Here is a 26,993-nt window from a genome sequence, read left to right on the forward strand (position 1 = left end):
AGGGCTCCTGGGGGACACGACTCCGTCCTTAGCACCGCTCTTGCCAGGATCATCGCCCGCCTCCACGATGGCAAACCCAAGGGTCATTCAGACGCGCCCTGCTGGACCTGTGGGCATGAGCCCAGCCAGCGGCCCGTCCTCCTCGGCCTCCGGGACTCAGCCTCCTGCTTCTCCCTCCCTCCCTCCCTCCCAGCTGCTTCTCTTTGTGGTTCCCTCTCCGTTTCCCCAGCCCATTACCTTCACCACGGCCTGGCACTCAGCCCTGGCGTTTCCCTTTCTGTCTACCCTGGCTGCTGAGGCGGCGCCGTCACAGCCCGGCTCATGGAGGCCCCCACTCGTCTTGGACTCCGGCCGGTCCTCAGCCGCGTCTGACGAGAGCTGCCCCTCACTCAGAGGCTTCAGAGGCGTCTTACACGCAACTTGCCTCCAACAAGCGCCCGCTTCCCTCCTCACCTCGCCGATCTGCTTTACCTGGGGTTCTGCGTGTGGGGGGAGGGGGCGCCATCCCCAGCCCTCCTCGATCTCCCGGCCCCACCACGCCTTACCACGTGGCCTGACCTCTGTTGTGTTCCCCTCGAGGACCACAGCAGCCTCCGGGCACCCTGTGGGAGGCTAGTCACAGACGTCCGCCTCCTCATCCGTCACCTGTGGACGTGTGACTTTATATAGCGAAAGGGACTTCGCAGATGAGATGACATGAAGGGCTCTGAGATGGGAGATTACCCTGGGTGGTTCAGCTGGGCCCACTGTCCCCCTCACTGTCCTGCGGAGAGGCAGGAAGAAGGACCGAAGGGGGCTGAAGGCAGGAGGGGATGTAACAATGCTACCGGGAGGGAGAAAAGGGCGTGTCATGTGGGGCCATGAGCTAAAGAATGTGGGCAGCCCCTGGAAGCAGACTCTAGAACCTTCTGGAAGAACACAGCCCTGCCAACACAGACCTCCAAAACGTAGAACTGTAAGTTGTTTTAAGCCACTAAGTTTGTGGTAATTTTTAAAGTTTTACAGCAACCCCAGGAAGCTCATGTACACCCTTAAGGTGGGCCACAGGACCCCACGTGATCTGGCCCCCGTGACACCCTCTGGCTCATCTTCTTGGTCTCTCCTCCTTTACCACCCTGTCCCCCTCCCACCTCTGAGCCTTTGCAACTTACTGTTCTGGCTTCCTGGGATGCCTTTTGCTCACAGATGCACCTGGCTAGTTCTGGCCAAATGGTGCCTTATCAGAACCTTTTCTTTCTTCTTTCTTTCTTAAAAAAAAAAAAAAAAGATTTATTTACTTATTTTAGAGAGAGAGCATGTGCATGGCAGGGAGAGGTAGAGGGAGAGGGAGAGAGAGAATCTCAAGCAGACTTTCTGCTGAATGTGGAACCCCACATGGGGCCTGATCCCAGGACCCTGAGATCATGACCTGAGCCGAAGTCAGGAGTTGGATACTTAACCAACTTAACCACCCAGGCGTCCACGTAAGATTTTTCTGACCATGTCTGTAAAATCGCGACTCCAATGCCCCGTGTCCTTCTGTACGCGTATCACTATGTATGTCTGGCCCATATGCCGTATTATATATTTCTCTATTGTCTTCCACAAAAACACAAGCCCCATTTATATGTACTGCTTACCCTTGGTGCCTATAGTGTCTGCTGTTCTAAACACTCTTAGATGGACAAATGAATGAATGAATGAATACATTTTACAGATGAGGAGACTAAGACCAGGGAAGGGGAATAAATCAAACACTGTGTCTTCCACATCCCGCTGCCCCAAATTGCCTCTGCTGGGCAGCCTAGGGCACCTTTCAAAGGTTTATCCCTCAGGCCCTGGTTTGTCCTGGTTCTTACCCACTCAGTTTCTGCTCCCTGATCTATTAACAAATGAATGAATGCCTCCATTCATTCATTGGGGCCCTAGGCTAGAGGACCCAGAGGAGGGCTGGAGCCAGGAGAGACTGCGGTGGGGGAGGGGTGCTGGCAGGGTCAGGCTCTGCAGATCCTGGGGAGCACGGAGCACGGAGCTTGGCTCCAGGAGTGAGCTGGGGAAGCCGAAGAGCGTGTTTAGGGGCAGAGGCCTGATCCAGTCCTCACCTGACACAGGACGCTCAGGGCTGCCCTGAGGATTGCAGGGGCCAAGGCAGAGGCAGAGAGGACCCTGCGGTGGTCTGTCCAGAGGCCAGAGATAGAGGGCTGCTGGCTTACCATTGGAGATGGGATCCTGGCAGAAAGGACAAGACTCGCTGAGAAGGAAAGGGGTGGGGAGCAGGTGGGATTGAGGAATTGGACTGAAGGGTTCGGGGAGAGTTCCTGAATGGGTGGGGGTGACGGTCCCTCCCAGAAGCCTGCTCCGCTGTCCCAAGCACAACAGGGAAAAGTCTGGGGCTCCAGTGCTCCAGCTAGGACTCTGGGACCTGGCCTCTCTCTCTCTCTCTCCTTGTGCTCTTTTCCTGTGTTGGCCTCCTTCTCAGGCAGGCTGCCCCACACAGTGCCCGTGGGCAGCAGCAAGCCGAGGCTGCATCCCATCAGGAGAGCAAACCCAACAGAGTTTTTTCTAATATTCCCAGAACACAAGCCCTGGTGGTGGGCGGGGGCAGGCGGGGGTCTTGTTGGCCAAGCTTGAACCACATACCCAAACCTGGCTGGACCCAGTCTTTGAGCCTCATAGTTGGGGAGCTGGGGAGGGAGTGGGACACCGTGGAGGGGCTGGATGGTGGGCCGGAGGACGGGAGATATCACTTGCCCTGCGCAGGCTGGTGTGCACGGGATTTTCTGACAGAAGGGCTCTGCATGGGGCTGGCTGGGGAGATAATGGCCAGCATCATGCCTGGAGGATTTGTGGGTCGCGCCAGCTGCCTGCCTTCCGGGTCCTGATCCGGGCAGGCCTTTCCCTGTGCTCCTACACAGGCTAGGCTCCAACCAGTGTGAACGGCCACCCCACTGGGCGCCTGGCCTTCCCGGCCAGAGTGTCACATCAAAAATTCCATGACTGATGTGTATCTACAGCCTCAGATGCTGCCTGGCAACGTCAACGCTGAGGTTGGGGTGCCCACCTGCTCTGGCCGTGGCCTCTGCTCGCACGGTTACCTCCCCAGACCTCAGCTGACCTCACGCCTGCCTGCTGGTGAGTCAGGAAGATTGTGCTCAGCTCAGGCGGGGGACCTCTGAATCAGAACTCAGGCCCCCCGCCCACATTTCCTGGGGAGCTGGCAGGGAACTGGAGAGGTCTGCTCAGCTTCTCTCTGGTCCTTGTGCTTTACTGTCCACTCTGCTGGAGTCAGTCTCCGGCTCCTCGCTCGGCGGGGAGGCTGCTTCTCCCTCTGCCTCTACCTGCTGCTCTGCCTGCCTGTATTCTCTCTATCTCTCTGACGAATAAATAAATAAAATCTTAAAAAAACAAAAACAAAAACAAAAAAAAAACCTTAAAAAAAAAAAAATGTCCAGCAGGAGAATGAGAGCCTTTCCTTACAGCTCCCTCTTTAATTGGGCCACTTCAGGTCACATGCTTGTTCCCAGTCGTCTGTGCCCACAAACGCTGATATTGATTGCCGGGCCTGAGTCCCAGACAACAGAAGAGAGATGGGAAAGGTGAATTCCCATGGGACAGTCAGGGGGCCCTCCCAGCGCCTAGGGCTGACCTGGCCAGGGCAGGTGCCCCGCGCACACGGCTTCCCACCCCAGGAACAGCCTAAACCCCTTGGCTCTGTGGGCTTTCACCAACGACACGGGCCATGGGTCCATTTAAAAATCGTTTTATTATTAACATCATCTTCCCATTTAGCCAAGTGTCTGTCATGTATAAGGAATGTCGGTAAATATTCCATTTGAAGCTTCTTTGTACATATTTCCATCGATAAATAAACTCTGAATTCACATAAAAAAGTTAAACTTAAATAGCTCCTATTTCCTTCTCTTGTAACAGGCATATATTGGTGAAATAGAAACATTCTCACATCAGGCTTTGCTCTAAGTGAGGACAGGAAATTCACACGGTGTAGTTATTGACAACAAAACCAAGAGATCGTCAGCTGGTGTCCTGGCTTGGACTAGGACTGAGGTGGGAAACGGAAAATTCACATTTGGTTTCCAGGCGGAGGTTGGGGCGGGGATGGTAGGGGGAGGAGAGTTTTCTTTACAGCTCTGATAAAAATAATCTGCTCTGCCACTGAATTTTACCTTTGAATATATTCGTCTACATTTGCTGATTAAGTCCATTATCATTTGACTTTAAAACGCAGATGTCGACTAACAAAATATGGCACATAATCCATTTTGAACAATGTCAGGAGGTTCAGAAACTATCACCGGGCTGGTCAGCACAACAACAGAAATGCACGTGGAGGGAGCAATGGACCGGGGCTTGTTCGCTTAGCTCAGTGTGGCCAGTCGCACGCTCCTCCATGGCCTCGGTGTGGGGGGCTCCCGGGGCGGGGGTGGGGCTGGGGGCCTTAGCGGCAGTGAGGCTGGCAGGCGCCTGCTCAGAGCACCCGGGGGATGATGGTGAAGGGCACGGCCGGGCTGCTGGCCTCCAGCTCCAGGGCCGTCAGGAAGCACTCGGTGGCCGCCGCGTCGTTGCCCTGGGCTTGCAGGACCTCGCCCAGCCCGTTCCAGACCTCGTGGGCTGTCGAGTTCACCTGCACCGCATCCCGGAGGATCTTCTCCGCTAGACTATAGCGGCCCAGCTGATGAAGGATCAGGGCCTGCAGGCGTCGGGGAGACAGACAGACAGACAGACAGTCAGAGGGACTCCGCAGCTCTAGGCTCTTACCTGTCCTTGAGCTCCTGCACGCTTCCGGGAGGCGGGCATAGATCTCTATCGGGCTGGCACACAGGGTAAGTTCAAGCTCCTCCTGTGCTTGTGGGCAATCGTTCCAACAGTCGCTTGAACTACATGTGAAGTGGCCTGTGTTTGGCCATTTTGAAAGATAAAAAACTGGCAATTTCACATGGTTCAGGTGAGTACTTAATGCCCAGGAGTGAACCGGTCAGGATGGCCAGTCTGTACTGACCCCATGGGCTGCTGCCCTGGGCATTCTGGCTGCTAATGGTTTTTCTTTTCTTTTTCTTTCTTTCTTTCTTTATTTGACAGAGACACAGCGAGAATGGGAACACAAGCAGGGGAAGTGGGAGAGGGAGAAGCAGGCTTCCTACTGAGCAGGGGGTCTGATGTGGGGCTTGATCCCAGGACCCCGGGATCATGACCTGAGCCGAAGGCAGATGCTTAATGATTGAGCCACCCAGGCACCCCGTTAACGGTTTTTCTAACCTAGAGAAACGTCATTTGTGGCATTGCTGGCGGTCATGGTTAGAGCACAACTTTTTTTCATTGCTCTCAAGTCCCCCCACCACAAGCAAGCCCCTGCCTTTACTGCACCCGGCTCCCCTCAAGCACAGCTGTCGTCTTACACAGCTTTATTTTATTTGTTTCAAAGATTGATTTTAGAGAGAGAGAAAGAGAGAAAGAGGGGGGGCAGGGGGAGGGGCAGAGGGAGAGAAAATCTCAAGCAGACTCCACGAGTCACTTGGAGCCCGATATGGGGCTCCATCTCACGACCCTGGGATCATGACCTGGGCTGAAATCAAGAGTTAGACACTTAACCGACTGAACCACCCAGGTTCCTCCATTTTCACAGTTTTAATTAGGATGCAGTTGTTGGTCGCCAAATATTTTGCCATAACCCTGTTTCCGAGTCGTGCCTCCCTACGACTGATGGGTTCGCCCCCTTTCATCCAACGATGGACTTTCATTTACTCAGTCTCCCTCGCGGGGCTGACACTGAGGTTGCACCCACTCCGTTTGCTAAATCACACCAAGAAGAACATCTTTCCAGACAGCACCCCTGCACCCTGACAGAATGGCGCATTTCAAAGCAGTGACAGGGAGAGAGAGGGTCAGCTGGCTCGTGTCCAGCCCAGAAGAGACCCACGTAGGTTCCCACCTCCCGAGATAGAGCAACTACTTAACGGAGTGGAACTGAACATGTCAATTCTCTGAAAGGATGATTTTCAGAGCTTTGAAGTGACAAAAACAAAACAAAAAACCCCCCAAAACCCAACACTCAAGTTCAACGAATCCAATTAAATTAAAAACTTCTGTTCAAAGAAAAAAATTTCCGAAGTTAAAGAACTGTCTAGACAGTTGTGATTGCAGATGCACAGCAGTCCTCTGAAAGGTGCAGACAAAGACATGGAATGTACGTAACCCCGACTGTTGGTAAAGAGATGCAGGTTTCAATAAGGGACGTTCTGTGCCTATGAGACCAGCAGCGGACCGCACTGTCATGCTGATGTGAGAGCGGGGGGCAGGGGACCGACCCCTGACGCTCTGCTTACGGCTCCAAGAGGGACACGACCCTGTGGGGATATAATCTGCAGGGTATTTGAAGAACCTAAAAAGAGGCATATCCTCTGACCCAGTCAGGCCACTTTGGGGGAAATTTGCTCTAAAGGAAGAATCTCCAAATGGTTGTCAAGCTGGTTCCACGGAGCCCCCGTCCAAGGCTTCCATGAGGGTGACCCGGGTGGAGCGCAAGGCCTGTGGCGCCACAGCCAAGCAGAAGCAGGACCCCAGGGCAGGGTGTGACCCGCGGAGGGCTACTCTCCGGTACCTCCAGCTCTGGGTCCCTGAACAGCCTCCCTGAGGGGGGAGAAGGAGGTCTCAGGCAGACAGAGGCTGTCCTCCCCTGACCAGGCGCGGCAGACCTCAGGTCAGCTCTATTCTCTCTGGGAGGAAAATCAAATGGAAAATCGAAAGGAAACAGCATATGCTCCCTTATTAACATCTCTGCGTGCCTTAACCACGTCCATGCTGGAGCCCAGGTCCTAAATCGGACCCGTCAGAGTGGAGGCTGTGGGCACAAGGGGGGCTCTCTTCCTGAGGGTTCAGGACAAGAACAGTGACCCAGAGTCACTCCTTGCCATGAGGACTTCCCTTTGCCTTCTGCAATCTTCTCCCATCAGATTATAGGCCTTCCCGTTCTCCGGCGTGGACTGCTGAGTTTCAGCGGCCTTCCCCAGGCCGCTGAGGGCCAGGTGTGCAGACACCCCCAGAGAGAGCCTCCCAGCTTTCTCCCCAGAGCTGCCCTTCCCCACACACCTGTGGGCAGGCCAGGGAGCTGTGTGCCGAGAGCAGGGACAGATGTGAGGCACAGACCTGGCCTCCTGGCCGGACGATGGATGGTGATAATAGAGGACACATTCCCATCTGGCTGCGAGGCCCGCTTCTGTTGCTGTGGACAAAGATCCCGCAGTCGAGGAGCACCTATCACATGGTGGGGAGATCTCCCCATGCACTCCCCCATTTTGTGGGTGAGTCAACTACGGCTCCTCCAGGCTGAGTCCCCGGCCCCAGGGCGCCAGGCCAGCTACTATGGTGCTAGGCTAGAACCCTCATATGCTAACTCTTAGGGCCTGCCTGAAATCCATTTCGGTGCCGAGTTCTGGTGGGGGAGGGAGGAATAAGTAGGCACCTCCATCTCCTGGAGGGGTGCTGTCCCCACTCTGGCCCTCCCTCAGACACACTTGGGAGAGCTCGGTGCCCACTTCTCAATCATAGTGGCCGTCCAGAGAGAACAGGAGGACTTCCCTAGGAGGTATGCAACAGGACTTGAAAGTCAACGAGCTCCTGCCTCCTTTCTTCCAGGGGAGGTCATCAGCTTGAGCTCACTCTAGAACCTTCCCATTCAACCAAAAGAGAAGAAAGAGGAGGGAGGGAGTTCTGGGCGGTGGCAGGAGCAGAGGCATGACCATGACAAGAGTCGCCCTACCCCACTTCTTTGAGGTGTGATTTTGTCCCTGCATCACATTATTGAATACACACAACCCTTTTCCGAGTGGCCCTATCACCCATGCTGGGCGTGCTGGGCAAAAGGGTGATGAGGGACAAGCCCCCTGTGGAGATGGAAAGAGGCATCCTGGTTCCTTGGCTGCAGGCTGAGAACAGAATTTAGGTCCTGCTAGGCTCTGCCACAAAGCCAGGCCTGCACTCTTTTCCGCCTCTACAAGGAGTGTTTTCTCCCCATCAGCCGCGAGGCTAGGCACATGTACTTGGCTCAGCTCACATTCCCACTGCTTTAGATACAAAGAGACAAGGTTCAGCAGACCAAGGGTCTTGGCCAAGGTCACAGGGCCAATGAGTATGGAGCTGTAGGCCAGCCTAGGCCTGCCTGAGGCCAAAACCCCCGTGCTCCCCTCTACACCTTCCTACCCACTCACCGGCTCACTGCTGCCTCTGTCCCTTTAAGAGAGGAGCCCGGAGCCCGTGGGGCACTAACCCATCTGAGCAACAGCAAATGGGCATCTGCTGGGTGGGTCTTCCCTTTCATTTCTCCAACCATGGATCCTGGCTCTGCTCCTCCCCATGCTTGTGACCCAGGCGTGGTTCCTCTCCAGCGGATGCCCGGAGATCATCCTGCATATTCACTCAAGGGCTAGGAGGGCTCCTTGTCTCCCTTCAGTGGCCCACAGTCAGGCTGTGATCTTGAGGCTTGGGATGGATGTAGGTGCCAAAGGACTGCAGGGTTTCGTTAGCCAGAAAATGGGCCAACGGCAAGTGGTGACCCAGGAGGGCCAAGGCCTGTGCCCAGCAAGACCCAGAGGTCATTACTCTCAGCAGCAGTGACCTGCCCCACCCTGCTGGAGTGGGGACAAGGACACCAGCCTTTTTGCTGAGAATTTGGTGTAGAACATGGCAGGTTGCTGAATCTGGCTAAAGCTTATCCTGGGGGCTCTAGGGTATACAGCAGGGGCCAAGCCTACCCACCCGAAAAATGCCTGCAGAGAACCAGCCCACGGGCTAATCTGACTTAGCACCCTCCATACTGGGCAGCTGGGGATCTTCATGTTCTCTAGGGTTCTAGGGTTCCCATGGGCTTGGAAATTTCCAGCCCATATACCTGGACTTATATTCCTAATGTAGGAACAGGCTATCCTTTCCAGATGACCTTGAAGCTTCCTGAGCAATCTGTTTAGTGGAATTAATTCCTAAAGCTGGAGCTGCTCAGGGAGACATCAGACGCTTGCCAGGGGCTGCCAGCTCAGGCTTGGCAAGGGAATGAAAAATCAGCCTCTGCCCAGTGCCCCAGCAAGCAAGAGCCGCTCAGAAATCAGTCACATAATGGGATCAACCAGGACAAGCTCCGGCTGGGGTCTGAGCCATTCCTGGCAGGTTGGCTAGAGGTGGGCTGGGGGGGGGGCTGACAGCCAGGTGAGCTGTGAGAGGCCCTCCTTGGCTTTGTGGTGCTCTTATGCACTAGAACCCTGACACCTTAAAAAAAAAAAAAAAAAGAATCCTGACACCTTTTCCAATTCTATGCGCCCTGCTTCCTCTCTTCTCCAACTATCAAAGGCCTGACTCCTGAGGCTCGCATTTGACTATTCTACCCCTGGCTGGATCTTACTCTAGTACAGACCCCAGAAAGCCCATGCATTTCTGCAGGATGCATCCCCCAGCCCCCTTCCACCTCTCTGATGTCACCATTCTTGGTCTGTTTGGCCCCTCCTGCTGGAGCTCTAGACCATCTGTTCAAAGCCCTATTGATTGCCATTCCCTCAAGATCCCAGGCCACACTGCACCTCCTCTGCCCGATCTTAGGCAAGACTACCCAGAGGCTTGGGTCCGGCTCCCAGCCCCTAGGCTGAAAGGAAACAGAGATTTCCAGGACTGACATATTTCAAGACCAGAATAACCCACCTTCTCCCCCATATCAAAATCCCCAACCCCACTGAGTGGCTGTCCAGATCCTGGACACGTAATGTGGATAGAGAGGAGGCCAAGGAACAAGGCTGCTCTGGAAGCTTGGGGTCCCGCGCAAATCCTAACGAGGCCGGGCGACAGCTGCATGCCAGGCGCTGGGCTGTGCCAAAGACCTAAGACCCTTGGCGGCAGTGAGTGGCCTAGCTTGAGACGTGAACTCGCATGGTTCATGCCTGCTCCTCGCACCAGACCGTTTCCTTCCCCGGGAGAGGCTGTGCAAACAGGCTCCCCGCCTTCTCCACCCTGGCGTTCCTGAACCCCACAGGTGAGGAGCCAGCAGGGCTGGCCTTCCTGGAGGAGGGGAGCCACCCACAGGTATCTTATTTGTCCCTTTGGACACAAATGAAGACAGCCTCCCAAGCTGGTGATTATTATAATCAGGTGTTCTGTACAAACGAGATCTTGGTGCTGTACCAAATTGGAAGTAAGGGAGGAAATTAAACCTGTTATTTCAAAAGAGACAAAATGGACTTGGCTAATTTGAGGACAATTAGCCTCTTCCCCACTCATGTCCTGCGTGTGTGTGTGTGTGTGTGTGTGTGCGCGCGTGTGTGTGTGTGAGCGAGAGAGAGAGAGAGAGAGAGAGAGAGAGAGAATTGATGCCTGAGGACTGAAGACCTTGCCACATGCCGTGGACAGGCTTCCTGCTCCAGCCTTGGGTCTGGTGACCCACAGCAAAGGCTGTAGGACCAAAGCCCCCCTGGGAGATTTCAGGTGTTCCCTGTGGTGCTCTGCGCAAGTGCCAAGTCAGCCCTTGGCTGGGCTCAAGGGCATGTCGCGGACCACTGCTGGTCCCTGGAGGGGGATGGGCACCGAGAGATAACATCCCTGCAAGGAAGCGTCCTTCCCGATGTCGAGCTGCCGCTGAAAAGCAGTCTTGCAGCTCAGCTCTAGCTGGGGATCAAGCAGCGGTTTGGTTGTGGCTCTCACATTTCCCCAGGCGGGATGTTCCAGAAATCAAACCCTGGGCAGCACGGTGGGGACGGGTGACCCCTTGTGCTTGCCCTGCCTCACGGGGTTCCTGCTGCGGACCCCACCTATGGGCGCCCCTCTTGGCTTCTGGAGCAGAGGCCAACAGCTGCCCTTGCCATGGCAGAGCTGGCCTGGGTTTTGCATTGGCCGTTGGACCTACCATGGCCGGGGTGGGGGAGGTCGTCCCCCTTGGTGGGACTTCTGTTGTTAGGACCCTGGGACTGTGATGGCAGCTAAAGCAAAGCCCATTTCCCCAGCCTGTCACCCTTTGGGACAATGACAGAGCTGCCGGGCTGGCTGCAGCCTGGGCATGGCTGTGCGGGCCAGAGACGGCTTGTCGCTGGGGGATCAGGACCCAGGTGAAGGGTTCGAAAGATCTCTGGCAACGGCCAGAGGATCCGCCCAGCACAGGGGAAAGGCCTGGCATTCTCTTAGAGAGTTTGGAGTGGAGGTTAAGAGTGTGGCCTGAGGCTCCCTGGGACAGGGTGTGCACCAGCTCCACCAGTGACCTGGACGACTTCTGGGTCCCAGATGCTTTGTCCGTCTAAAGGGAACAACTTCCAACTCACAGGACAGTCGTGAGGCCCAAATGACAGCAAGTTCGTAAGGTGCTCAGTAAACCTCCGGTGAAGGGTCACCTTGATCGGCAGGATGACCATCACCGTCACCCTTACCGACTGAGGGGAGGGGAAGCTCTTCCGGGATGCCCACGGTTGCAAGACCCTCCAATGCCAGCCCCATGTCCCTCTGGATAATTCTCGGCAAGAGCAAGGACCATCTGACTCGTCCTTGCACACGCCGCCCCCGGAGTGGGAGTGGCTCAGAGGAGGTTCCTGGTGCGCATGCGGTGAACTAATGGAAAGACGGACGAGTGGAGGCGTGGGACACTGTGTGAGGGTGGGGAGGACAGAGGTGGGCATGACGTCCTGCCAGTGCTCTCAACTAGCGTGTGCAGAAATCCTGGCCTGAGGTTACCCGGTCCACACCGCCATCAGAACCCGTGCACCGGAGCCTCCTCTGCCTTTAGGGGGACATGAGCGATGCAGCTATCTGGGGGAGGGGAGCAGCCCCACAGGGGAAGGTGCTCTGCTCCCAGTCGGTTGCCACGGCCTCCCCCCAGGTACTTGGCCACGCACCACAGATCTGACGCTGCTTCCGAAGAAAACCCCAGCACCCTCTGCAGACTCTACTGACTCTCTGGCCGGGCACTCGGGCACAGATGAGGAAACAGAGGGTCAGAGAGGAAATGAGCCTCGCATAAGGCCAGAGTAGGGCTAGATCACTGAAGCGGCCCAGGAGGGGGCCTGGTGCCTGGCATGGGGCATGGCCCCGAGTCTGTGACCCCCACGTTCTGTACTCTGACTCGGCCCTCAGCCCTCGGGCCCCCGAGACGGAACAGGGGCTTCCTGTGGGCTCCCACTCCTCCCCAGACGTTGCGGGTGGGCGGGACTGGAGTGTGCATTAGCTGAAGCAGAAGCATCACTGAGGAAACTAGCACGCTAGACCCTGAGTCTTGTCAGGATTTGCCTTTTCCTTCCTGAGGATGCAATCCGTCAGACGGGGGCCCGGTGGTAGTGGCTGTGCTCTCAGAGCGATTTTCCTGTCAAACCAGAATATAAATAGCCTGCCAGGCAGGGCCGCCCTGAGAAGGCCACGGGAGACGAGGGCTCCGCAGAGACTTCCCTGGAGCCGAGGCGGGAAGGCCAGGTGAGGGGCTGCCCGCTGCCTCCCTTCCCCGGGCCTGGCCCTTTCTTCCCTGTGAGGATCAAAGGCACTGATAGTTCCCAGCACTGGCATTCTGTGGGCGCAGCCGAGGGGGCAGCGGGAGCCCCGCCCTGCTTCCCAACAATGCCTCCAAAAGGAGCTGAACACGCACTAGGATGGGGCGGGGGCGGGGCTCAGCTTCTCTACCTGGGTTCCGGCAGCTCTGGGGGAGGTCTGGTCTATACCAAGCTGTGTTTTATGTTTCCTTTCTGTGTGTTTTGAGCGTTCAGAAATGCACACTGCCTTGCCAGGGGGCTGAGTGTGTGCGTCCTGGCCAACGACGCTGGCCAGCCTAACCAGGCCAGGACTCCAAAGGGCTCAGATGCTAGGTATCCTGGGGGACGCCAAGGTCATCACTGTCCCTATAGCCCTTACACACGTCTGCCTGCCGAACCTCTGGAGCCAGGGGAGGCTCACACACTGCAACTCAGCCCTCTTTGCTCAGTCAGTCAAGAGCGACTTGGGGGTGCCCTGGAGAAGGGCCTCCTGGAGGGTCAGCGGGTCGGAAATCTGGAGTAAGGACTGGTATGAAGTTGGTCTTTTCGTTTTGGCCATTTTACTTTGTTCTGGCTCAGTTTCCACAAAGGCCAAGGCCAATCATTCCCAGGAAACTCACGCCCGTCTAACCAAAGAGAGCAGGCTCGTGTGTGGCAGCCACGGCTGCTAGTCGGGTTCCAGGTCCCGTCCACCTCACCTGGCCCTCAGGCAAAGACAGAACATTCATGAGACCACTTAACCTTTCGAGCAAAGGGCCTTAACATCCTGTACCAAGGACTCGGACTGAAGAGCAGGAAGGAAGAGGCTGAGGGACAAAGGGGAGAGGGAGACGTGGGCTGAGCAGCTCCTGGGGAAGGGCCAGTGGCTGGACAGGCTGCACTGCACTGAGAAGGGACTCTCTGACGAGGAGAGCGGAAGTCAGGCCCCCGCGGTAGCTGGCCCTGCTCCAGCTGTGGTGGGGCCAGAGGTGGGCACTACAGCAATGTGTTCTCCAGTCTGCTGCTGGGCAGGCCTGGGGGCTGAGGGCAGGACAGACACCCCCTGGAGGCCTTCCCTTGCGGTGTGCTGTGAATTGGAGCTGAGGATTCCAGAACGGGAAAAGCAAAGACCCCAGCCCTTCTCTTCCCTCCACCCAGGGAATGACCAGACATGCCTGAGAGGCTGTCTGCATTTTGTTCACTCAGGGTATCTGACGGCTGTGGGAGGCTGTGCTCCCCCGGGGCCCCTTTTCCAGGTCAAATGCTTTATTTGAAGAAATATGCCTTCTGGAGACCAGGCCTTTCTAGCATTGAACTCAACTCAGAAGGAAACAAAACTCAATTTTCCCCAAACCTCTTATTTTTCTAAGCCAGCAGCCAACCATCCATGGAAGCAAAGCTCCTTGGGGTGAGGAGGGGGCTCGGGGCTCTGCTTTATGACACACAAGCTCCTGCTGCAGTCTCTGACTGGCAGCCTCCCACTGTGGCTTACTCCCTTCCAGTGACGGGGAGCTCACCACTACCCCGGGCAGCCCACACCATTAGTGGGCAGTATGAACTGTCAGTTAAAAATGTGAAGCCCTAATTAAGCTTTTTGTCTAATTCCCACTCTGATATTCATTGAGTCCTCTGAAGTCATGTCCCCTCCCCTCTCTTTTTCACCAGACAGTCCTTCAGGATGTGAAGAAAACTTCCAGAATCACACACACGCATGCACACGCAGTCCGGGGCGTTAGAGGAACGGTAAACGCAGGCCACCCTAGCCCCCCCCATCTCACTGAACTCTGCCGCTGAGCACAGCCTCCGAAGGACGAGCCATCAGACTCCAAGACAGCGTGAGTGTGGCTTTCCTTTTCGTAAAGCGTGTGACTGGCAGCATCTTTTCAAAGGCATCTCTCCTCCAGAACGGTTAGGAATATTCTGGAGAAGCTAATTTTGCAAATAGAAGCGCGACAGGCTGTCAGGCAGGAAACATGCCAGCGGTGAGAAATGGGGGCCGTGTGGCCGTGAGCCAAAGGGCCTGCCCAGCCTCGCATGGATTTCACGCAGAAATCCCAATTTGGCCCCAAATTTCCTCCGGCCTCATTTCTTTGAAACTGGGTACTTCAGTGTTGGTGCCAAAATATCCACGTGCTGCGGCGGCTTGTAGAGGACACTCGCCGGGGATCACTGGGACCTTGAGGGAGGGACACAGCCAGCCTGCCAGCAGCTTCTGAGCACCAGCGACCCCCAGCCTGGCCCTGCTGTGGAAATGTGTCTGGGGCGTGGCTGGGGTGGCTGAGAGGAGCGCAGATGTATTCCCCAGAGGGGTGGCACTCCGCCCAGATCACGGACTGGGCTCAGAACAGCACCCGGGTCCCAGGCGTTGGGTTGACTATAACCACAAGTGCTTCTGGCTCTTTCCTCCCTTCCGTAAACTTCACGAGCACCTGTGGATGTTCTGACCCCAGTATGCTGAGGGCTGGGAGCTCAGTGGCATAGACTGTCACTCCGGTCTTGTGCCCTGCCCTCTCTGAGCCAGGCAGGGCCGAGTGCCCCTGTGGAGGCGCAGCATCTAGAACAGAGGAAGGCCTGCTGGAAGGAGGAGAAGGGAGGACATCTTCAAAGACATAAAACGCCCTTTTCTTAACAAATGAGAAAACTGGAGCTCAGAGTCGGGGTGGCTGGCTCACGGCCACATTGCTACTCTAGCCTCTAAAAGCTTCGTGTGGATGGGCCTGTGGGCATCCACAGCTGCGAAGGGCCTTATTGATGACGGAGACATGAGAAAACGGTCCTGGGCGGGCAAGCACCTGGCTCAGTCACCCAGCCTGGGGGAGGCCAAGTTTGGTCTTGGTGGTTCCAGAGGGTCAGCTCAGGGCTCTTTCTCTAGGTCAGGGGACCAGGGTCTCTGGAGGGTGGTGGGCATTTAGGGGACCAAGAGACACATTCTAAGACGACTTCTTAGGGTTAGCTGGCTCTGGGTGGAGCTGCTGGGGAGCAATCCTCTTTGGGGGAGAAGTTCTGGAGATGTGACTTTCCTGTCCAGTTCCGTCAGCCTGCCTGGGCTCTGCAGGTCCCTCTCCCAGGTGGTGGCTGCCGCACTCCAGTGGGGTTAGACTGGGGTCTCTCCAGACCCAGGTGAACACCACGGGACCTCGCTTGAGAGGGGCTGACAGGGCTGCTCACAGGGGCATGACGGGAACAAAGCCCACCCTATCCAGAACCCTATGCTGGCAGCCCGGATGGTAGCCCCCCCAGCAGTCCCTCCAAGTCTGGACCGTGCTGTGCGGAGGAGGACAGCCCAGCTCCCTTCCATTCGGCCTGCTCTGCTCATCCTATAACCGCCCCTTCTGTAACGCCTGCCGGCGCTGATACCATTTAGGAAACTGGTCACCCTCCAAATCAGAGATGGGGTACCCTGTGCCCTCAGCAGTAACCCCCACCCCAACTAGAACCCACTATCTAGCACTCTGACTCCCTTTCTTTACTTGCCCTTTGGAACGAATGGTGTGAAGGTTTTGTTAGGAAAAACAACGTTGGAGCCCCTATCGGACTTCAGCATTGTAAAGGCTAACAAGGCATCTGCCTCCTCCCTGGAAACCTCTCCAAGGCAGCCTTTGAGCTGCTCCCTCTCGGTCCCAAGCACAGTCCCCAGCCCCAGCCCTGGGGGGTGAATCACTCTGATCTGCATGCAAATACCCTGAGGCCAAACACTGCTTCAGGCAGGCCCTTGGAGACCAGGCCAAGGGCAACGGGGAATCCCCATATCTGGTGGGGTGAGCTCTCTGCCTCTCCATGGCAGCCGGGGGCAAGGCTCACACAAACTCCACAAACACGGCACAGAAACCCTGGCATCAGAGCCTGTACAGGTCTGCGCTGCACACTGACCTAAGTGAAGAAACGTCAGGCCAGGCCGGTCCCGCACACTATCAAAGGACACCAGTGGGAAGGTCTGCCTCTGTGCAGCTCAGGCTGAGCACCCTGGCGAGGGCTGAGAAGGGGACAGGAGGAAGCCCTGGGGTCCCTAGAAACATACAGGGATGCTGGGCGTCCTCCTTACTCTGACGCTTGGGTCAGTTCTAGGTAAAATTCCAGATGATTCTCCACCTGCCCTCCCCCTAATTTGCCATTTAAACTGCATGCCCGTTGTTGCAGTATTGGCTCCGAGGCTCCGCGTGGATGTGAATATTAGCTAAGTCTACTTCGATGAGAGGGAGCCACAGCTGGCCCTCGTGCTGTGGGACCGGCCATATCCCAGCCAGCATCTTCTGTGGGTGCAAACACGGCTCCCCTCGCTCGTACTTTTCCATCGGTAATGGGCAAGAGACTCCTGTTGACTTATTTCTACATCTCCCAGGCTGACTTATTTATTTATTTTTATCTACTTTCCCCAGCAACGAGTCAGGCAGGGACAACGGCACAGGGCGGCCTGGAAGTCAGCGCCTCCCCACGGTGGAAAGTTTGAGCTAATCACTCCCTGGAGGCTGAGGCCCAGTCTTCCAACCCTCTGGGAGGCTGCTGCTTCCCCAGGTGGGTGTGGGGGGATGGCGTTCCACCCCAGCCAGTGAGGTGTGGGCCACGGGGAAGCTCTGGGTGAACTTCAGGCCGAGCTTTGCCCCGGGGTCCCGGGACCCTGGCTTCCACAGGTGAGAAGGGCAGCGCAGGCAGACGATTTGCTCCCCGTGAAGTGATGGAGATGGGCGGGTGCGGAGGGAGAGACGACCCAGACTCTGGTGGGGCAACGTGTCTGACAGGCCCCAGCTGGAGGTTCTCTACCCTCTGGAGAATAGCCACACATGTCCCCCCCCCAGCGCTGAGCTGAGGGCTTGCTGGGAGCCAGAGCTCCGGGCCAGAGCATGGGAGAGTCCTAGAAACCCCTGTCCCATTCCTGAGGACTGGGGCTCGGTGTCCTTCCCAGTGACCCTGACAGACCCTCATCAGGCCTGGGTGGGTGGGGGCAAGGGGAATGTGTCACGCCTTTCACTGGGGTGTCACTGCACTTCTTTCTGACCACTTATCACCAAACATGGCAAAAGCCTGTCCCAGTTACTGCCACGGAGAAGTCCTGGCTTTCCCTGGTGTAGAAGCACAGGCTGGGGGGCCTCCTGCCGGTTGGTGGGGGGCGCACAGCCTCCGGCCTGCTCCGCGGCCCAGACCCAAGCACCCAGCTTGGGCAGGAGCTTCTCTCTGCCTCACTTTTCCAGAGTGGAACACAAAGCGGTGGAGCACATGCTCGGGATGACAATTCTTGGGTTTGGTAAAATCTTTCTCCACCAAGTAGTTTGGGAGTCACCTAATGCACCTCTGGTTTCAGAACTTGAGCGTCAACTAGAGAAACAAGCAGAAATCGCTATAGGGCAGCATCTCTTTCTGCAGCCTGTGGGGAAGACTGCTCACAGCATACCAGAAAGGGACAGGGTGGGGGGCCTTTCTGGAGGAGGAGAGGCCAACACAGGCCTCAGCAGTGGCCCTGGGATCCCAATTTCCCTTGGCGTTGAGTTGGCCGGGGCATTGTGGGGCGCTGGGCCATGCCACGTGGCTTCTGACACTTGAACGGCAGCCATGGCTGGCAACACCTTGACCCAGTGTGGGCAAGTGTCAGAAGATGAGCTCACTGGCAGTACCGACGACCACTGGATTTATAGGAAACCCTGAAAACTCAAGAAGCCAGCAGTGCAGAGGGCAAGGGCTATCAGCTGCTGGACTGTGCCAGGGCCTTGGGGACTCTTCTCCATAACGCTGTGTGGTCCTTGGAACCCAGTGGACCCTCATTGATGACAGGAGCATGGGTGTCCTTCTCCCAGCCATGAGCCTGCTGCCCCCCGCCAGTCCAGGCCTGGATCCACTAGAAGGACCTGAACACCTTGCCTGGCCACTGTGCCAGCCTGCAGCTCTGGGCCAGGTGCACCTCTGTCTGGGTGGTGGGGTGGCAGGTGCGCTCCTCAGCTGGGCCGGCCAGCAAGGCTTCCAGACCCCAACCCTGAAGGCCACCCGGGGACGCAGGCTCATCTGGGCTCCACGGAGCACACAGGCTCCACCAGCAGCTGCAAGGATGACACAGAGCCAGGGTGCACCCCAGGTCTGAGCGTTCAACAGGCTCTGCTAGGGGCCTCTGCTCCCCCACACCCCCTGGCCCTGCCCCAGCAACGCCATGCCCCTGCTAGAGACAAACAGTTCTCTTGACGACGCGCTGGGACACAAATGCTGCTGATTCACTACCTGCCACGGGAGACGCGGTCACTTTGGCAAGCGCCTTCCCCATCCCTGCCAGGGTCTGGCACCAGCTCTTTTTTCCACGTTGAAACAGAAACAAACAAAAATGATAAGATAATTCTGATGGAGAGGACTGCAATCAATAAGCCTTGGAAAAATTTTTTCCACAAATGACATGAGAACCTAACAACACAGAATGCAGGCAGCAAGGCAGGGCCTGGGGCTTACTGGGCAGTGCTCCTGCTCTGCCCTGACTGCCCCCCATTCCGATCCTCACGGCATCTACCAGAGCCGAGGGAAGCTACCATCAAGTGAGAGAAGAAAATAGGCAGTTTGCTCAGAAATGGGGAATTTTACTCCTGGGCCTTTGCCAAGATTTTCTCCCTGGGGGCCCCCTAGACCTTGTCCCTGGACTGGAACAGTGACAATGGCAGACGGGCTGGGGACTTGCGGGGAGCAGCTGCTGGCAGGGAACCGCATAGCTGCTGCGGAAATGGGACAGGGACTCAGCCTGGCATTTTCTTTTCCAACACAATTGAGCTCTTATCAATGGCCACTTCAATATGGAACAAATCATCATCAAGATTAGAGTCATTTCCTCTGAAATCCCCCAGCAGCCCTAACGGGAAGAGCACAGGCATGCGCCCACTCCCCAGGACGGAGGCTCTCGGGGCTGACTGAACGCACACTGGCCACCTGCTCTTGGGTGGGCCTGGCCAGTGAGGAGCATCGAGCCTCCTCCCAAGCCACAGGCCCACGCACAGAGCTCCAGACCCATCCGAGAGGGCCTGGAAACGTTAGCAACAGCAAGTATGGCCCTCGAGGTGCAGCACGCAGGCCTTCCATGCCGCATGGATTTAGGAAAGGGTAATGCTAAACACTGCTCCCTGGGGTCCACAGACGTGGCTGCTTGCAGCAGGGGGTGACCTGCTCGGGGGCTGTGGCTGCAAAGGGCTGAGGGGATGAGGCCTCAGCCTCCCTGGTCCCCCACCTGGGCACCCCCGGCTCTCTGTACTGCCCTCTCCTTATCTCAACGAGTGAGGAAGAGTAGAACCGTGGGGAGGCCTAATGTCCGTCCCCACGGCCTCTGGGCGACCTCTTCACTTCACCCGTGATTCTCGAAGCCACACTGTTTGGCGAGGAGGAAGGCCGAGAAGACTGGCAGCTGCTGGGTAGACCTGATGTTCCAGGCAGGTGCTCAGAACCGTGTTCGACCTTGACGACAGTTCTGTTAGGGTGGAATTTCTACTTTTGAGTGACAGAGGTTAAATAACACGTCCAAAGCCATACAAATTGCCAACGAATGAATGCATGGTAGAGCTGGCGTTCGAATGGAGGTCTTTTTGTTTCAAACCACGGTCCCCTTCCTGCCACCTGCCCGGGCAATTCTGTGTCTCGCTCTTTCTCCCCTGAGCCTCCGCTCAGCTGTTCCATCTCTCTCTAGAGGGACAAGGTGAGCTCCTTGTCCACGAGCACCCTCCACCCCGGATGTCCTGAGTCAGGGACACTCGTATTCTTCTGTGCTGATAGCCTCTTGCTCCCCCTCCTCTGCGTCCTCTTTCCCTCACAAAACCATCTAGATCTGTGAGTCCAGTGGCGTTCTGGTATACTGGCTCTCTGAAAGAAGAGAAAAGGCCCTGATGTGGAGTGCTTGCCAGTTTCCATGGTATAAATACTCCCGCCATGGCTGGTTTCGAGCTCCCCATGACGTCACTGCAGGCAGGGCTGGGGAAAGAGGAGAAGAGCAGGCTTGCCGGCGCCACGCGCCGCCTGCACCTGCTAACGGGTGGGAGCTGCAGAAGGCCAAGGCACGGCGGCGGGGGGACCACGGATGACGCAAGGGACGCTGGTGCCGTACAATCCACCCAGTTTGTTGGCCAAGCATGCTGGGGGGCAGGGGGCAGCACAAAAGCTCTTAGGGTTAAAGGAGGCGGACAGGGAGAAAAGAGAGATGTTTTCCACGGTGATCGAGTAGCTTGACTGGGGGAAGGCTGAAAGCATCCGGGGAACCATGCTCTCAGAACACCTCCGACATCCAGGAAAATGGGGCTGGGGGCTTTGTCTTCTCCCAGTTAGTCTCCAAAAAAATCATTCAGCAACACAGCGCTCTGAGCCTACTTTCCCTAAAGCCAATTTTCTTGTCAGCTGGGCTGCGTCCCATGTCATCCTTGCTGGTGGGTGTGTGGGCGTTGGCGCCATGGTAGGGGGTGGCTGGAGGGGGCTGCTGTCGGCAAGAAGGATGGGGCTGTAGCCGGCTTTCTTTAATCATTCCACAGGCAGAAGCAGATGTGTCACCTCTGTGCAAGACGCCAGGCAGCAGGTAAAAGAATTTAACAGCTTGTGGGAGTTCTAATTAGATTGCCAATTATAACTCCATTGACCTGCCTGGCTTTGAAAGGCCTGGAAAAAAAATGCATGTTGTCCTTAGGAAGAGGCAGATTCTGCTTCTAGTTTGTTCTGGGAGATCCCTGCGGGGATGGCTTGCTTGCACTTTGGTTCTAGCCCCATGCCTCTGTCTGGACTCCTGCTGCCCTGATGCAGAGGATGAGAGAAAATCTGCGGGGACTCGGATCCCTACAGGCGAGGGGCCGGTTTCTGCACTAGGTATGCTTTGCTCCTTTATTTGTGAAGAAAGACTCTGCACTGTGTGCCACAGGCTCCCCGGCGGGTGGGGCAGCAGTTTCTGCTTCCTTTGGAAGGACATCAGCCAGCATTGCAATTAATGGATCTAATCAAGACTGACCTCTTGGGGTGCCTGTGTGGCTCAGTCAGTTAAGCAGCTGCCTTTGGCTCAGGTCATGATCTCAGAATTCTGGGATCGAGCCCCACATGGGGCTCCCTGCTCAGCAGGGAGCTTGCTTCTCTCTCTCCTCCCAACTTCCGCTCTCTCTCACTCGCGCATGCTCGCTCTCTCAAATAAATAAAATCTTAAAAAAAAAAGACTGATCTCTTGGCAAGGGCGCAGATCCCAGGCTATGTGTGTGTGTCTCCAAGATTACTTGCCGGAAAGGCCACTGTTGTCATCAGCCTGGGTCACCCCCCTCCCCAGGGGCGCTGGCACCTGAGAGGAGAATCAGGTCCCCAACAGACATGACAGGGGATGTTACACATTCCTCCGAGGAACTATGGCAAGCATTCACTGTTAGACACCATGAGAGCCCTGGCTCACAGAGGGGATCACATCTGATTCTCCCGTCATCATTCCTCGTCGTGGAGGAAGATACTGAGGCCCAGAGGAGCTCAAGGCCCTCAGCTACTCTATGTGGAAGTTGTGACTGTAATTCAAGTCACTCCCACTTCCCACACTTATCACAGTGATCTCGCTGACCAGGACCCTTCCTCTGCACGGTGGCTTCATGGAATCCCGTAAACCACTGCGGAACCCAGGGCTGGCCACAGCCCTGAGCTGAGCGCAGACTGGGACTGTGGAAACAGGAGGGCTTGTGCATCTGGCAGGGCCAGGCCCAAATGCCAGCTACGGTTTGGATGAGCTGAGTGGATGGGAAAACTGTCAATGACCAGAATGTTCATTTCCTCATTAGCCAAATTTCTCTCTTGTTCCGCAAATGTTGGTGCTTCTTGGGTTTCGCCCTTGGCCCTCTTTCTTTCTCTGTCTCTGATTCACAGTCCAGGTGGGAATGGGTCTCATGTCCCTCATTGCTTCAGCTGTCCCCTCCAGGCCACCATGGCTTCCTAACCATGGCCCCTGCCCTGGAAATGCCTCCAGACCCAGCCAGTCACAGGCCAGACCTGTATCCTCCTTCCCATAGTTGCTCCTTCTGTGTCTCCTCGTGTCAGGGAGGTCGTCTTAGCCACCAGGGACATGACCCAGGTGTCTGAGAACCAGACAAGAACCTTCCAGTTCCTCCCTGAGCCTTACTGAATCTACTTTCTCAATACCTCTTATCCCGGACTGTCAAGACGTTACTAGCAGAGTCCTTCATGTCTCTTAGCCTCTGCCTAACATAGCCTCCCTGGCTTTTAGAATGATCGCTCCAAAATGCAAACCTGATCATGTCACTTTCTTTGTTTTAACCTGTTTTAATCTTGAAACATTTCAAGCATGCGGAAAATCAGAAAGGCTAATGTCATGAACATCTATATACCTACCACCTAAATTTAACAACCGTTAACTTTTTTCACACTTGCTTTATCTATTCTGGGGGCAAGAATTGGTTTTTTAATTATAGGCATTGTGACACTTCATCCCTAAATAGTTCAGCAGGAAGCTCTGAAAAATAAGGATGTTTCCTTATGGAACCGCCTCTACCAAAATCAATAGTACCAAAATCAAATCTACCTCGCCATCATCTATTGTCCGGCCCCAACTGTCCCATACGGATCTCCAAGGGCTGGTTTGTTTATTATGTATTCAAGCTCCATGTGTCGCCCACCTGTGGCAGAGCCCACATCTCTGCCCAGCTGCTGATCCCTGGCCCCCAGGTCACACCTATGGTAGAGCTGTGTTTGTCTCTCTTGATCCAGGAGACCAGATAGCCTGTGACCTGTACCTCTGCCTACAGGAGTCCCTGTGGCTTTTCCCACATTTTCCTTCTAGACTAGAGAGTCTAGTCCAGCATCTGGCGCAGAACCAGGCTCCATGACTCTTGCATACATCGTGTCATTTAATCGTTATGACAGTTACAGAGAGGCCACTGTGCTGAACTCGTGGCACGGGAGGCGAAGCTGGAGTAGTACATGGCACAGAGATGGTGCCCAAGTCCTGGGTCCCTCCCTGGGCACCAGCTGAGAGACTTGAAAAGTAACAAGTCCTGAAAAGGTATTTTCAGAGACAGGTGTCCCATAAATACCAAGCAGACGAGGAAAGGGAAGGATGAGAGCTCCCTCGTCCATTGGTGAGCTTGGGGGGAGGTAAAAGCAGCCGAGGGACCATGGGGACAGGGGGTGGGCTGCAGGGCAGAGGGGCTGGAGGCCCAGGAACCCCAGGGGAGGAGCTCTCTCAGGGCTTTCCTGAAGCTTCTGGAGCTTTCCGGACGCAGGGGCCCAGATCTGGGAGCTAGGGGTGGGCCCTCAGACTGTGGTTCTGTCCTCTCCGCAACGCAGGCTGCTGGGGCCTTGGGAGGCCCATGAAGGGCAAGGCTGTCTCCGGACCCCGGGCGGTGCTCTCACGCAGCGCCCCGGGATACAGCCTGTGCGCAACGGCACCCATTCCCTGGTCAGGGGCACTTGCTGGTTCCCAAGAGTATGGGGTCTCCAAGGACAGGGCCCAGAGCACACTTCTGTGACGAGCACCCCCGCCATCGGGGGGCTGCCTTGGCTCCAAGTAACTATCTTCCTGGAGGCCGGGGTTTGAGACTTGGTGATACTTGGAATTTTGTCGCTGGTACGTTTGTCATTCCTCCTCCTAAGCAACCCCTCCCCCCACCCTCCTCGGCAACAGGAAGGGTGCCAAAGGCACCTGGAAACTTCCCTGTGCCCAAGTGGGCTCATAAATCAGTGTTGATGCTGGTGATCCAGGTAGACAGGGCAAGGGCAGCTGCGAGAAAGGGACACTACCCAGTAGGGGTCACCTCGAGGCCAGGGTAAAAGGCAAGTGGGGAGACCAAGTCTGGACTCCAGTTGGAAGCAAAGAGAGAAGACACAAGCTCAGGGGATGCTGTGTGACCCCAAGACAGACTGGAGCCCTCTGACCCCCTCATCCCCCCAGAGCAATGAGTGAGCTCTGGGGGCTCATCTCTTCTCCACCCCCAAACGAGAAGTCAGGTGCTATGGTCCACTTCGCAGACAGAGGAAGTGGGCACGAGGCCTTTGGGAGTGACGGCCTCAGGATTCCAGGTGGGTCTGTGCTCTTGCTGAGTCCCGTCCCCTCTTTGGCCTCAGTTTCCCCATCTGCACAAGCGGGTGCTTAGACTGGGGAATTCTGTGGACTTCTGAATCCTGCAATGCTCTCTGGTGAGTGCCAGGTCCAAAGACTCCCCCGCTACGTTAGGCCCTCACCCCTGACACTGACGCAGAAAAGCTGGAAGCGGTACCTGAGAAGCTTCTAGGGTGTCCTCCCTAGACCTTTTAGATGAAGGCTTTTAAGCTCAGTCTGAAGGTCTGGACAACATGTGGGCACACACGTCCCCGAGAACCCATGAGTTCTTGGGTGGGGAGTCTGGAACCAGCACCACGGGATGCGGAAGCTAGGTGGGGGACAGCCAACCCAGGGGGCCCAAATGTCACTGCTTCGTGGTGACAGCCACTCCCTCCTGTTGACTTCAGGGGCAGGCGGTGCTGGGGAGGAGGGTGCTGAGGCGGGGCTGACATCCAGGAAGGCCGGAAATAAGGCAGGGGCGTTAAGGACAGCTAGCTGGGAACACAGAACAACGTAGACAAGTGAAAATGTGGATCAGATCCTCTGATCCAAGCCAGGGTGCAGTAGCTGTGGCACGGCAGGAGCGCGATGGAAGGGAAATGTCAAATCACACCGGAATAATGGGGCAGAATTTCTAAGAATAAATGGTTTGGAGAGAGTATGTCAGATTTTAAATAATTTTAGATCATAATTACTAATGAAACACTGAGCCGCACTGCCTGTAATTAGTCATCTGAGACTCCAAAACAGAAAAGAGAAATAAACACAGAATTAATTTTTTCTGCAAGCCACAGCAAAGGAAGGCCTGGTGACATGGCTTGTGTTCAGAGCCCGCGCCGGGCTTGTGTTGCTTCTGGGTCTGTGATTTCAGCCCTTAATGAAAGCACCGGTGGCCCAACGCCAGATCTCCCTAGCCAACACTGAGAAAATGCGTTAGTAGGAGGGTAGGAGGGATCCAAATACCAAGCAGGAAATGTCTGCACAGAGCACCTCTGCACCAGCGATGCCGCTTGCCGCGGGAGAGCTTTGCAGGAGAAGGAGGGCCATAAGCCACACAGCAGTCACGTGGGTGCAGAAGCGCCAAGTTCCCAGGGGACACTCCTTTTGCTCCAAGGACAACACACAGGCCCAACTAACAGAAAATGCTCTAAGCTAAAAATATGTATTTTCAAAAGAATGTGAGGACATAGCTTGAGTCATTAAAAACAAAAACAAAAAATAAAACCCACCTTTCAATTACCTGGTTCTTCCCCTAAATCATTTCCAATCCTTCTCCCTTCCTCAGATGTCCTCTCCACGTGGTTCGCACCCCTGACCTGGCTCTCATGGGCTCCTGTTATTGGCACTGTGGCCATCCTATCCCAAAGCAAGTGTGGGCACTGTGCAAACCCAGTTAGAGCAACGCGGTGCGGTCCCCTCCCCCGTCCCCAGAGGAGCCCATCCACAAAGCTGAGCGTGGAAGCAAGGGACATGTCTTGGCACTGTGGAAACAAGAGAAGCTACTTGAATCTATGTTTCGGGTGGGGGTGGGGGTACAAGCAGAGGCTCCCTCAGCCTGGGACCAAGATCAGAAGGCACACCCTGAACAAGACGCCAGGCTCACAATCTACAGCGGGAACCGCAGAAGGAGGGCTAAGGAGGTGTCTGGGGTCACCATCAAGGGACGAGGGAGTGTCCTTGGGATGAGGTGACCAAGGGGGCAGCTTGCCAGGAACTCCTCAAGAGAATTTGTCTGAAGACGAGTGGGGTTTGGGCATCTGTTTTTCTCACATAAAAAATGGTATTTAATGATATTTGTATGGCACACTGGGGAGAGAGGACCAGGTGGCTCTAAGCCAAGGGTGACAAGCTCCCTGCCCTCCTTGGCACTCCCAAGGGCAGAGGCTATCCCCTCCTTGGCTCATCTGTAACCATGGGACATTGGCAGGGACCTCTGGTTTAAAGGGGGAAGTGACAGGAGGAGAGTCTGGGGCTCAGGAGGGGCCTCTGTGTTGGAGCCGGGGCTACTGCCTGGATCTGTACAGCCCCAATTCCTCGGCACCTGCCACGTCACCCTATCTGCCTCTGTCCTAGCCTGTGTGGGGACGGCCAAAACAGCCTCCCTGATGTCTGTCTCCAGGAACCTAACCTGCCATCTGGCTTAGAGGGTGAGCTCCTCTGGGGATGAGGACGGGTGAGAGGGAGCAGGGGGTCTGCCCAGGAAAGGCATCATTCTTTATAAATTATCATTTTAGTTCCTAGTCTGAAACTGGGTCTCTCATGGGCAGGGTCATCGTGGGTCAGCTTCTCCGAGGGTGGTCCCCTCTGGCAGAGCTGAGAGAGACAGAGAGCAGACCTGCAGGGCACACACACAGGCCCGGGAAGACTACTGCGGACTCCAGCACGGCTGCCTCACATCGTTCTGCAGCAGTCTCTGGTCTAAGGACGGTGACCCCTGCCATCCCAGATGGGGTACAGGGGCTGGCAAAGAATGTGCTTGGGAGCAACAGGATGGAGCGTCTAAACTTGAGTGGGGTGGCCACGGCTCC

General features: G+C 55.9%; 1 protein-coding gene across 2 annotated transcripts in view; it reads right to left on the reverse strand.

The window, feature by feature from the left end:
* Window positions 1-3,723: 3,723 nt before the first annotated feature.
* Window positions 3,724-26,993, reverse strand: part of TTC7B (tetratricopeptide repeat domain 7B) — a 247,564-nt gene continuing 224,294 nt past the window's right edge. For both annotated transcript variants that reach the window (XM_044230241.1, XM_044230240.1), the window contains one exon: window positions 3,724-4,687. In XM_044230241.1, the coding sequence (XP_044086176.1) occupies window positions 4,466-4,687 (222 nt within the window). In that variant the 3' untranslated portion in view covers window positions 3,724-4,465. The remainder of the gene's footprint in view (window positions 4,688-26,993) is intronic.

This window comes from Neovison vison, chromosome 13 (assembly GCF_020171115.1).
Source record: "Neovison vison isolate M4711 chromosome 13, ASM_NN_V1, whole genome shotgun sequence".
Lineage (NCBI taxonomy): Eukaryota > Metazoa > Chordata > Mammalia > Carnivora > Mustelidae > Neogale > Neogale vison.